The 12745-nt window shown below is 39.5% G+C and overlaps 1 protein-coding gene across 1 annotated transcript in view; it reads right to left on the minus strand.

Annotated features, from left to right (window-relative positions):
• Nucleotides 1-10714: 10714 nt before the first annotated feature.
• The window catches only part of LOC106633114 (glutamate receptor U1), a gene marked incomplete at its 5' end in the record, with an annotated part of 18671 nt that continues 16640 nt past the window's right edge, over nucleotides 10715-12745 (minus strand). Inside the window, 2 exon segments of the mRNA XM_014332429.1 lie at nucleotides 10715-11157; nucleotides 11233-11483. Coding sequence (XP_014187915.1) covers nucleotides 11059-11157; nucleotides 11233-11483 — 350 coding nt within the window.

Consider the following 12745-nt stretch of genomic DNA (forward strand, 5'->3'; position numbering starts at 1 on the left):
TGGAACAAACGGAAACGCTTTTTCTTCTTTTTCAGGCTCTTTTCCATGAGTGCTTTTTACCCCAGGATGAGGGCTCTCAACTCATCGATTGTTTCTGCATTTTGCTTCTTGAGTTTCCGGCATATTTGCTCCACTTCTTTTAATGTTGCTTGTTTTTCTGCAAGCTTTTCTTTCAGTTCTTTGGATGTTGCCTCCTTGTGCATCTCTTCTAACTGCTCATTTCTTCTCTGGATTTCTTGAAGCGTACGCTGCAGGTCTTCATGCATTTTCTCTTGTTGTTGCCTTTGCACATGCATTTCAGTGTGTTCACACCTCAAGTTGTTGAAGTTCAACAACATCCCATTAATGAGCTCTGAGTTGTTTCTCGCCATTCCATTGATCCTACGCTGCATCTCTAAGCATCGTTTTTCCAGTTTTTCCTTCCCTCCTTCCAGTTCAGTTGTTTTGTCCTTCATTTCATTACAAAATTCTTGCAGTTTTGCGTTTTTCCTCTCAGAGTTCTGGAGAAGAAGTTTCTCTTCTTTCTGTCTTTCTTGCGGTTCTTTTTTTTTTTTTCTTGAAGAAACTCTTTATTTTGGTGCAGTGTTTCATTAAGCTTTACTTTCAGCGCTCTGTAGTTTTCCTCCATGACATCGAGTTTGCCCTGCCTCTCGGAGGATTTCTTTATTTTTTTCCTTGGAGCGCCTGATTTCTTTGATCCATGTATTGGAGATCACAATCTATCTTCTCAACAGTAGCTTTCCTGTCTTGAAGCTGGTTGGACATTTCTTGTAATTCAGCGCTCTTTTCCTTGTTCTCTTTAAACAGGAGCATAATCTGTTCTTGTGCTTCACCAAACATTATATCCCACCCCTCATTAATAACTTGAATTCCAGGCTGGCTTTGTTGTCTTTCTTCCAGGTGTTTATTTTGTGCTTCCATTTGTCTGTGCTTCTCCTCTAGTTTCTTGTCTTTACTTTGTATAATTTTGTTCTGTAGGTGGTAGTTTTCCTTCCTACTTTCCTGTAATACACTTGAATAGATAAGACGCCATCTGGGGAAATTGTCCGGCCACACCAGGAAGGAGAGGTGGCGTAATCTTTTTGTCTTTGTTGGCGTTTTCTTGGATACATGTTGGAGTCTGTACACGGTGACTCTGAAAAGGTTTCAGAATGTTTCTCTCGTGAGCGTTTGAAGGCTTCAAACACAACTGCTGCGAACAAATCGACTAAAAAGGTTGACATACTATAGAACTATAGAAAATAGAGACGCAGGCTGTCCAGGTGGAAGTCGTGGCCGAATATAGTACTGAAGCAACAGGAATGTAATCGCTAAAAGCTCTGTGCTCATCTGAGCCTCACAGCTAACTGAATTAAATGTACAGTGGAGGCATGCAGTATGCTCACCACTTTTATGTATTCAGTATGAGGGTCGGGGTGAATGTGGAGAGACAAAACATACTATGACTTGTGATATATTTAAGTTAAGCACCAAAGACAAATGATCAGACATGACATTCTTTTAATAAATCAGATAAAACACTACAAATAATTACTTCAGCATTTTCCGCATTTGTGCCACTGAAATGAATTGAAAATGTTTATGCAATTAAAGTGTTTTAAAGATGTGGCCTTTTGGACAGAATAATCCTAAACATGATGACCTAACTAGTGACACACACACACACACGTATGAATTGCTGGTTTCAGCTGAAATCATTTCAAAAACCAAAACAAATGAAAACAACAAATGAAATAATCACACCATGTAATCACTTTAATCAGATTTATCTAATCAACCTACTCTATGCTAATGCTGATTTTGAGAGGAAAGGAGGGGAGTGGGCATGCCTTGGCCACGGCACATTTATCTCTGTTCTGTGCAGATATAGTCTAACAGGAAAGCAGCAAACCAGGAAAGCTTCAATCCCCCAGGAATACAGTTGAAATCAAAATCTTCTTAAAGATAAATAACAAATAACACAAGAAAAATGAGCAGAAAAAAGCAAAAAAAAAAAAGAAGGCGGCATATCTGCTGAAATTTCACAGAGTACAATAACCTCAGTTTGATCTGAATTAAGGAGCAGAAAGTTAGAGGCCATCCAGGTCTTTATGTCTTTAAGACAGGGGTCCCCAATCCCAGTCCACGAGGGTCGGTGTCCCTGCTGGTTTTAGATCTCACCCTGGGTCAACACACCTGAATCACATGATTAGTTCATTACCAGGCCTCTGGAGAACTTCAAGACATGTTGAGGAGGTCATTTAGCCATCAGCTGTGATGGATCAGGGACACATCTAAAACCTGCAGGGATACCGGCCTTTGTGGACTGGGATTGGGGACACCTGCTTTAAGACGTTCCTGCAGTTTAACTAATTAGTGTGTGTTATCTAACTCAATGGATGCTGAGATGCATAACACACAGAGATTGCCAACTTTCTGCAGAGACAGTCACTACACACCTCCAAACTTCAGGTGGCCTTCAGATTAGCTCAAGAACAGTGCACAGAGAGCTTCATGACATGGGTTTACTTTGCTGAGCAGCTGCATCTATGCCTCAATCTGGCACTAACATGTTATCAACAAATCCTGTGTGTTGCAAGGTGGCGCCTTCATGGATTGGACATCCCACAAATGCTCGATTAGATTGAAATATGGAGGCCAAGTCAACAACTCAAACCATTCCTGAAACTTTTTGGCTTCGTGGCAAGGTACATTATTCCTGCTGAAAAAGGCAATAGCCATTAGAAGAAAGGGTGTATGTGGTCTGCAGCAATGCTTAGGTACGTGATACATGTCAAAGTAACATTCACATGGATGGCATGCTTCCCCATGTAAAATGTTGAGTCTTGGCTTCCCGTAGTTGGTTCACCATTGTTCCTACTTTGTAAAACTTTTGAAAGATACTGACCACTGCAGACCGGAAGCACCCCACAAGAGCTGCAGTTTTGGAGATGCTCTGACCCAGTCACATCAATTTAGTCCCTACTGCACACATTTATTTTTCCTATTCATTCATGTTCATGGTACAGATATCAATAAAGCTGCACTCCAGACATGTCAGTATCTATCTGAAATGAAAAAGGGAGTAAGCATTGCATAAACAGGAAAACAATTACATCACAAGAGTGACATAATTCAAATACGTTTCATCAATATCCCAAACTATTTTTTATAGTCTGAATCGCAGCTCATCTTGCAAGCTAAACGTTGTACTTATATTTAAATTCTGCCATGCCTGTGGTTACCATTATATATCATGTTTTAATGAAAAAGTGTTTTGAGATTTACAAAAGATTAAATCAGATATGACAGCTGTAATTAGGTAAAAACAGTTTATAATTTGGTAAACCAATGATTGAGTTTGAAGGATAGTGAATCAGTCAGAGACAATATAGAACCACTGTACTGTTGGTGCTCCCAGCCATGAAACAACATGTTCTTATATAGTGCTTTTCTACTCCACCTGAGCTCTCAGAGTGCTTTATACGTGTCTCATTCACACAAGTACTTTTTTTTCTATCCAATAGATTTATTGGAGAGCAATGTGGGCTTAGTCTCTTGCTGAAGGACATTGATTTGCATGCAGACTGGAGCAGCCAGGGATTGAACCTTATTAGATTTTGTCAGTCTATCTCATTAATACGAATAAACAGAGGATATTTAGCTATTAACTCCTTTTAAATAATATGTCTACAGTATGCTTGAATTCGGGTCTCATTTAAAACAGTATAGTATGCAGACTTTTGAAGAAATAAAAAGAACATAAATCTATCTCTCTTGTTCTCTACTGTGGCCAACATTCCACTGAACTTGGTCTGTCAGCCGTAGACCTGTCGATGCAATCTAAATTAGAAATTCTAATGCACATATCACCTCTTTGAACTTCAAGCTTGAAGAAGTTTGAGTTTGGCACTCCCTTGGATATGAAGGCACAGTCTGTGCATTGATCCCTCTGAATTTGTTTGACTTTGACAGGCTAGTTCTTTTCACTTTCTTCCTTGCTCCCTTCATTTGCTCACTGACTGGCTCATTCTCTTTCTTCTCTTCTTTTTGCAGAACACTTGACTATTCCTGTTTAACATGAGCAGAAGTCAAAGATGTGAACACACACACACACACAGAGCAAAAGATACACACTTCAGTAGTTTTACTGAAGTTGATAATGGAAGGGTGTGCATGATAACACGTTTACGCCAACACAAGTCAACAAGGTGCGAAACAAATCTTTTCTACTGGTATTTCTAGATAATACGAAATAAGTCTCTAGTGCCAGGAGATGGTATGATACCAGAACTGGGTCATTAACAGGTAATTAGACTTGGATACATATTTGGATACATTTTTATAGTACCAGGTATACTGAGGTAAAATGCACATTTTTTTTTCTCAGTCATTACTTTGTTGTTTTGTGAAACAGTATGAAGGTCAGAAAATAAAATGTGAACATCACACCACAGTGATTCTGTCATTTAGTACAACATTATCCAGTAGTGCAATACCATCCTGTCTCTAAGACTCTAGCACCTGCTGCTACACCCCACTTAGGTGTTTTTGTTTGATGACATCATCCAGGCAAGTAGCAGCATATGCAGCATTGGGATGCAGCACCTGATTCGTGAGGAGCTGAAAGGTGGTTGAGTTACCAAACAAGCTGTGTGGTGCTGTATGTGGCTAGTGCAGCCTGGCAGTCAAGAGAACACATCCTATGGGCAACCCTGCAATTTGGCAATATCTGCCCTGAGATGGACATCAAAAAAGAACAGGGAATGACCGGCTGAACGATTGTTTCACCATGCTCACCAGAGAGAAAACCTCTGCCTCCTTCCACAGTTTTCAGAGGTTGAGGTTGGTAAATCTGTGTTGCCTCTGTCAGTCCACACAATTTCATAGATGACATACCTCGCTCTCCAACCTCTTGACCAGACAGGGATCACCAACCAAGTAGATGACCTGCTCTCCCACCTGAGCTACAGCCACTCCCAAATGGTTTACAGTCCTACAAAACTGAACTGAAAAACTTATTCTGAACAGAAACTTACACTGGGAAAAAAAACACAGGGAAACACAAGCCCTCAAACTTCAACAATGCAAGGCAATGGTGACACGCCAAGAACAGGAACACAACTGATGCTCTGATTATGAAAGAAAGGGAAGACAGCAACTATATATACACAGGAGGGTGATTGGGGGAGTGGAGACAGCTGTGGAGAACATGACACAGGAAGCAGATGACAGCAGACAGAACAAAGGAAGTAAAACTAAAAGCCAAGCACCAGAAACTCTCAAAGCAAAAGAGGAAGTGGTAACTAAATGAGAAGACACAGATGCAGGAATGAACTTATAGGATACTTGACACAGGAGTGGGGAGCACTAAGGCAGGAATGTAGAACGAGTCTACCAAGAGAATTAATACAAGAAATAATATAAACATGTCAACCCTCATATAATCAAATAAACCAAACTAGAAAGTCAAAAGTCAAACACTCAGATATAAAATGAAGATAAAGAAGAAAATATTAGACATTAATAGAAATAATATTAAAAGAATGTGGGCTTGGTAAACAGTGTTAGAGGAGCTGGGGCTAGAAAAAGAGCCTATCTCATCTTAACAGCTGTATTTTATTGAGCGTGACCTTGAGGAATATAATATTTAATAAATTATTTGTAACTGTTCAACCAGATTTAGCATGGAAAACTGATCCTGGGACAACAGGGAAAAATCCACTTTGATAGAGAGAAACCAATATTCACCAATATTCCTCACAGCTTTAGACGAAAAACTAGAATGTTTTTCAAATTGTTAAGATATGTCATAAGAAATCTTTGGACTGTAATATCAATAAGAAAGTGGTTGAAAATTGTTGAGGGTATTTTAAAACCCTTGTTGAAATTCTGCATAAATCAACAATAAAAACTCTTTAGAAAATGCAGACCTCTCTCTTTAGTACCTCAATTCTAAAAAATGAGGTACTAAAGGTACTAAAAACTGTTTTATAACCAACTGTAAAAATTCACAGAGATACATAAAACTACTTATAAACATTCAGTACAAGTTAAAGTACCCCAGCATCACTGCATTATTAAACTTAATAGAAAAAATCATAACATCCACAGATGATAAGACAGATGGTGTATTAATAAAAAAACTGGAATGTTATGGCATCAGTGGGTAACTGGGAGTTATTAAAGAAAAAGAAAGCAATAGTTTGTGAAGTTAAATGATTATTGTCCCTTATTTACAGCATGTCTTTATCCTGTCTTCCTTCTCTCACCCCAACCAGTCACAGCAGATGGCCCCCTCCCTGAGCCTGGTTCTGCCGGAGGTTTGTTCCTGTTAAAAGGGAGTTTTTCCTTCCCACTGTCATCAAAGTGACAGAGTGTTATTGTGATTTGACGCTGTACAAATAAAACTGAATGTAATTGAATCAAACATAATGAAATGGGGAGGAAGCAAAACTGAAAACACTAACATAGCACACAAGACTTTCAAAGTAGAACAGACATTCACAAAGATACAGACTAGACACTGAGACATAGAGACATGACTGACTGGGGAGACAGGGAGAACATGGAGACAAGAGTGACCAGACGTGGAAAGTGGGACACAGGAAAAGTACAGAGTAGACATGGGAACAGACACAAAACACAGGCTAACATAAATACTAAGGAACGAAGGACTCTAATTACTAAGAACATAAGAAATAAAGATAACCAAAACCAGGAATAACAGTAGTCATGGAATATTAAATCAGAATCTGAAACCCAAATACTGGCTCGCAGACCCAGTACAGTGACAGCAAGACACAGAATAGATTTGTTTGAGCCACGAAATACAAAAAATGGGCATTAGATGAGTCTAATCTGAGAATCTAATTTGAGACCTTTGGTTCCACCCGCCGTGTATTTGTCCGTTGCAGAAAAAGTGAACTGATGGTCTCTACATGCATGGTTCCCACAGTGAAGAATGTGAGAGGAGGTGTGATGGTGTGGGGGTGCTTTGCTGATGACACTGTTAGGGATTTATTCAAAATTGTAGGCAAACTAAACCAGCATGGCTACCACAGTATCCTGCAGCTCACGCCACCTCATCGATCACTAATTTTGAAGCAGCTGGATAATGTAGTGGTAAAACTATACATCTTTGGATTGGGAATCATAAGTTCAATTCCTATCCAGTAAGGGTCCTGGCTAGACCCACCCATGCTAAAAACCTAGCCCTAGAATGGTGTGGCCAGATCTGCATCCTGTCTGCAGCTCAGACACAAAACATTTCACTGCATGTTGTACTCTGTATGATTGTGCATGTGAGGACTAAAGCTTGATTCTTCTTCATCTGGTTTGTGTTTATTTGGACCATCACTTATTTTCCAACAGCACAATGACCCCAAACACACCTCCAGGTTGTGTCAGGGCTATCTGACCAACTCTGGGAACTCCTTCAAGACTGTTGGAAACCATTTCAGGAGACGACCTCATGAAGCTCATGGAGAGAACGCCAAGAGTGTGCAAAGCAGGAATCAAAGGAAAGGGGTATTCGGCAGAATCTGAAATATAAAACATGTTTTGAGTTATATTACACTTTTTTTTGTTTATTTACCTTGCAAAATGTAAAGAAATTAGGGGTCACTCAAGACATTTGTACCTGTCTACAATACCTGACAACTATTTGGCATTTTCGCTCCATTGCAGTCTTTTTATTGAGCTTGTTTGTTCACTTGTTTTACCACTGATCTAACAAGAGGATAACAAGAAGGAAAAAAATGTTACATTCAAGGATTCAATCTGATCAACTAGAGCAAAAGATCCAATCCATTTCCCTGTCTTTGATACTGTCTTTACATACTGAGTTGCAGTTCTTTACTCCACCTCACAAAAGCATTGGATTGCATGAGTCGAATCCTGCTGAGCTTCACAGCAAAAACAATCTTGTAGCACCTCCAAGTGGTCATATCAGCCCATGTCAGTTTGTGTACAAAAGAGTGAGGTGTGGGGAAACCAATTTAAATAGTTTTACCTATGCTCAGTATGTGCAGACATTTCATAAAAGGTCAGGGATCCACAGGCTGCTCTATGTTTACAGCACTTCTGTTTAACATTTCGAAGTTTCAACCTGTCAGTGTCCAAGTAATAAAACCTTTATTTTTGTCTGCTTCTGCAAATTCAGTAATTCACATTTAATATAACTGGCAAATCTGAAAAAAATAAAAAAGTACTTAATTATACTATTAATACTTAACTTTCAGTACTGAAAGTTAGTTTTGTAACTTTTTTCTACAGCAGCCTTTCACACACGTATGTACAGTCAGGCAAACTCAGTCCAGACTTTTCTTTTACAGATTTATGTTTAATGTGATGTTGATAGATTTTACTTCTTTTTTCTTTGCTTTTCCGGCTCCATCAGTAAACAAACAGGATCTTAATGTTCAATTAAAGTGTAATTTGGGTTCACAGACTTCCCTACTCAGTAAAAAAAATTAAAATAAAGATAAAAAAAATGTACATTAAAGTCAATGTATAGTTATTTCTTAATTAAGGGAGAATGTTTTTTGAAGAAATTTTTTTTTCAGTTAATTTTTGTCAATTTTGTTTAATAAGTTTATTATTTACTTCTTTTTCTTTTTTAACTTTAAGCAGGTTCTGTAGCCGTTTAATGCTCACTATGACTTTTCTAACGATTGGTACTGAGCAGGTAGTATCCAGTGTATTTAGAATATATTAAAGGGGGAGCTTCCCCCTTGGATTATTAATTAGATAAAAGCCAGGACAGAATTTGGGCAAAGTTTTAAATAAATAGAAAATATTTTGTTATCTTACTTTAGGTTTTTTGTTTAACTATAACAACAAAAGCAGAGCAGTAGGTAGAATAACTGTTCAGGTAATACAATACAAATATAAAAAAAAAATGTTCTCCCTTTCACTAAGCTATTTGTTTTGGCTTTAAAAAAATACTTCAAACAAAACACTAAATAGTGAAGAACAGAGGTTTTGTTTAGAGGATTTTGTTCAGGAACAGTATCATTTTCACATTTTTCCTTTTTATTGCACGTCAGCTATGACTTAGTAACTGTCCTGCTTCTGAGAAAAAAAATGTCTCAGTCAGTCAGTCAGTCAGTGTTGCTCAGAGAGGGAAGTGTTGCTGCGTTGTTTTTTCACCAAAGTAGTGCATCGTGATCCTGAGGAATTAGTTTCTCTTCTCAGAAGCTGTACGATTCAGTTAGGAAATAGAATTTATTCTGACGTGTCACTTCTCATTCTGGTCGGGAGCCCGCAGTGCCTCTGACTGGAAATCACTGCAGGCAGGGGTGAGGACAACAGCATAAATTATCGGTACTTCACTCTCTCCGATTAAGGACATTGCAATAAAGCACTACCTTACTAGGGCTCACAACATCATTAGGGTTAGATTTCTAACACTGCCACCCTTTGCTTTGTTGACAGCGATGCAAACCTTTGGCCACACAGTTCCAGTAGCAGACACATCTCTACATCAGCTGTTCAGACAAGACTGTGTGAATCAGGCCTTTATGGTCAAATAGCTGCTAAGAAACCACGACTAAGGAAAAGCAACAAGCAGAAGAGATTTGTTTCGGCCAAGAAACACAAGAAATGGAGATTAGACCAGTGGAAATCTGTGCTTTGGTCTGATGGTCTCTACATGCATGGTTCCCACTGTGAAGCACGGAGGAGATGGTGTGTGTGTGTGTGTGTGTGTGTGTGTGTGTGTGTGTGTGTGTGTGTGTGTGTGTGTGTGTGTGGGGTTGCTGGTGAGACTGTTGGGGATTTATTCCAAACTGAAGGCACAATGAAACCAGCATGGCTACCGCAGCATCCTTCAGCGACATGCCATCCCATGATTGATTTTCCAACAATGACCCCAAACACACCTCCAGGTTGTGTCAGGGCTTTCTGACGAGGAAGGAGAGGGATGGAGTGCTGCACCAGATGGCCTGGCCTCCACAGTCACCTGACATAAACCCAGTGGAGATGGTTTGGGATGAAATGGAGCGCAGAGTGAAGGCAAAAGGACCAACAAGTGCTCATCATCTCTGGGAACTCCTTCAAGACTGTTGGAAACCATTTCAGGTGATGATTATTTCACACTACAATCTATTAGTATTTTATTATTTAATTTACTTTAGTAGTTGCTGATCTTACAGTCTTGGAGCAACTATGACCACATATCATCCTCTGACAGTCAAGGTTACAAAGAAGTCTAAAATTTTACTTTTTGAGTTAGCTACAGTAACAAATGAGCCATTGTACTTATATGAACTAAAGTGAAAGACAAAATATCACTTTCACCACTCTTATCGTCTTGGATGTCATCTGCTGTACTGTAAGGCCTCTGCCAGTGACTTCTGCCTCTGGGTCAGGTGTCGAGGTCTGTGGGGGTTTCTCTCCTCCTCTCTCTCTGTTTTTGCAACTTGATGTTTTGTACTAGTGGTGTGATGGTGTCCCAGGGTTTTATTTGTGGTGCCAGCCAACAGAAAAAATAAAATGCTCAGACTTTTTCCCCTTCTAGCTTCCCAAGCCTTATCGTGGTGATCTGTTTGTATCATTTTCTTTCAGTATTGCCTCTCATGTGCTGGATGAAGATGAGGAAAGGCTGGATGTCCTGGGTATGTTGAACTTGGTTATTAGTACAGGCCCTAGGTGGTGTTAATGTTTGCTCTAATAAATGAAACTCCTCTCTACAATGAACAATAAAGTTGTATACACTGAAAAACAGAGCAGGCAGGATATTGGAGTATTTATTTGGAATATACAAGCAAATAGTAAGACCAGGTTACAACTGTGACAGAAGAACTTCAGGTGTTAGATGTGAGATGTAAATATGTGATAATAAAACAACGCTAAACAGCTAACAAGACAGACTGATTATAATATTAAGTCTGAAATATACCTGTGGGTTTGGTGCTTAATATACTGCTGCTGGTAGTTGTTCAAACTGGGCACCAAAGTATAAAACCCACTGAAATACAACACAATATGCGACTGTTACTACGGAAATACAGAAAGCTCTCAGCTTGTTCACTTCTCTAACACTATCTTATCGAATGACAACGTGGTGCTTCTTCTTTAGGCTTTGCTTTTGTCTGAGGTGTCGTGCTCTGTGCTCTCCCCTCCACTGCCAAACCTCCGGTTCAGCTCTGATGTCAACACCAAGCAGCAGGATTTCTGCCAAAGAACAGAAGAAATGTTACAGGATAAAAACATTCCATGCCATGATTACATTAAGATATTCTTTCCTACCTTGCCATCCTTAGCTTGGTTGTGGGCCCTTGATAAGAGCTCCAGCAGGGCTAGCAGGAGCCCGATGCCCAGACCCAGTCCCAGGAGGAGGAACAGGCCCCGTAAGTCATAGGGTTGCAGGGCCTCGGAGATGTGGGCTCCACCAGTGCCAACACAGCTGCTGGCCCACCACTTCTCACGCAGGTATGTTAGCTCACCAGACTCACTGAGCTGGAGGATGGCAACAGTTAGATTCTTCACCAGCGGGGATCCTAGCAGGAAATAAACATGCGATTTGAGTGAAGAAAGAGGTTTCTGAATGTCTCACCCCATTACCATAAGTGTTTACCATTTTCCACAGTGGCACAACTCACCACCTTTACAGTTTAGTTTTTCTACTTATGACAGGAACTACTTTTTGGAGTGGCACAAATAATTTGGGTGGAATCTTATTGTGACACCTGATTGTTTTGTAAATAGTTATTTAAAAAATGCCATTGCCCAGTCTTTGACTCTGCTGCAGGGGATAGGTGGTACAGCGGACTTGAGGTAATCAGGTAGATGAACTTTTTTCCCTTTTTTAGTGACACCAGGGACGGGAGAGGAGCGTGGAGGCAGCTGGAAAGCTGATCACGGCAGAAACACTGGTGCCAAATCGAGCTGCATTGTACATGTGGATATATATGTATGTAAGTAAACGTGTCTCAACAGTTACCAGCGCACTGTGTCAGGTAACAATGCAATTATGGTATGAATTACAAAATCCTGTCCATTTAATGGCTGAAGGGAAAACTGATTTGTTAAACATGTTTGTGGTTTTCATAGTAAGAAATCTATTTCTTTCATTTTTGTGTGATTTTAGGGTAATACACTATGTCAAAATTAAAAAATACCTATAAAGTCAATCAGTTTTTTAAGGTGAATTAATTTTAAAGGTATATCTATGACCGAGAGGGTTAAACTCTGTAAATGCTAATGGACTCATACAAGCACTTTTTCTATGCTTAAGTGCTTTCTAAGAATCCACACATTCACATTGATCTTACCTGAGGATATTTGGCCTGCAGACCTGAGCAGCCAGGAATCAAACCACCAACCTTCCGATTAGTAGATGACCTGATCTACCTCAGCCACCTCTTTGTCAATACTGATTTTATTCAATCAGATAAAATTGTTTCACTTTATTTTTTGGGGGTTTTGTTTCAAAGTGAAAACAAAGTGAAACTTTCAAGCATACACACTGACAATAAAACCTGCCATAAATGTTGCCATAAGACAGATGCAAGTAGGTTGCTGTCCTATTTTTACTTGTGTGACTGAACCAGTAGCTCCGTCTGAACTAGGAGGTAGCTTTGTAACGCTAAGTGTGTCCAATGTTTTGTCAGTTCAGTCAATTTAATGTGAATCTGCTCTGCTAAGATTGTCTAAGGAGGGAAGTAGTGATATGAACTCTCTTGTTTGTAGTATTCCAAAGTATTTTAATGTATTTCATAAAATATGAACTTTTGGTGTCCCTGTATTGATACAATATCAC

The sequence above is a fragment of the Haplochromis burtoni genome, unplaced genomic scaffold, assembly GCF_018398535.1.
Source record: "Haplochromis burtoni strain Fernald_Lab_line unplaced genomic scaffold, NCSU_Asbu1 Contig_30, whole genome shotgun sequence".
In the NCBI taxonomy this organism is placed as follows: Eukaryota; Metazoa; Chordata; class Actinopteri; order Cichliformes; family Cichlidae; genus Haplochromis; species Haplochromis burtoni.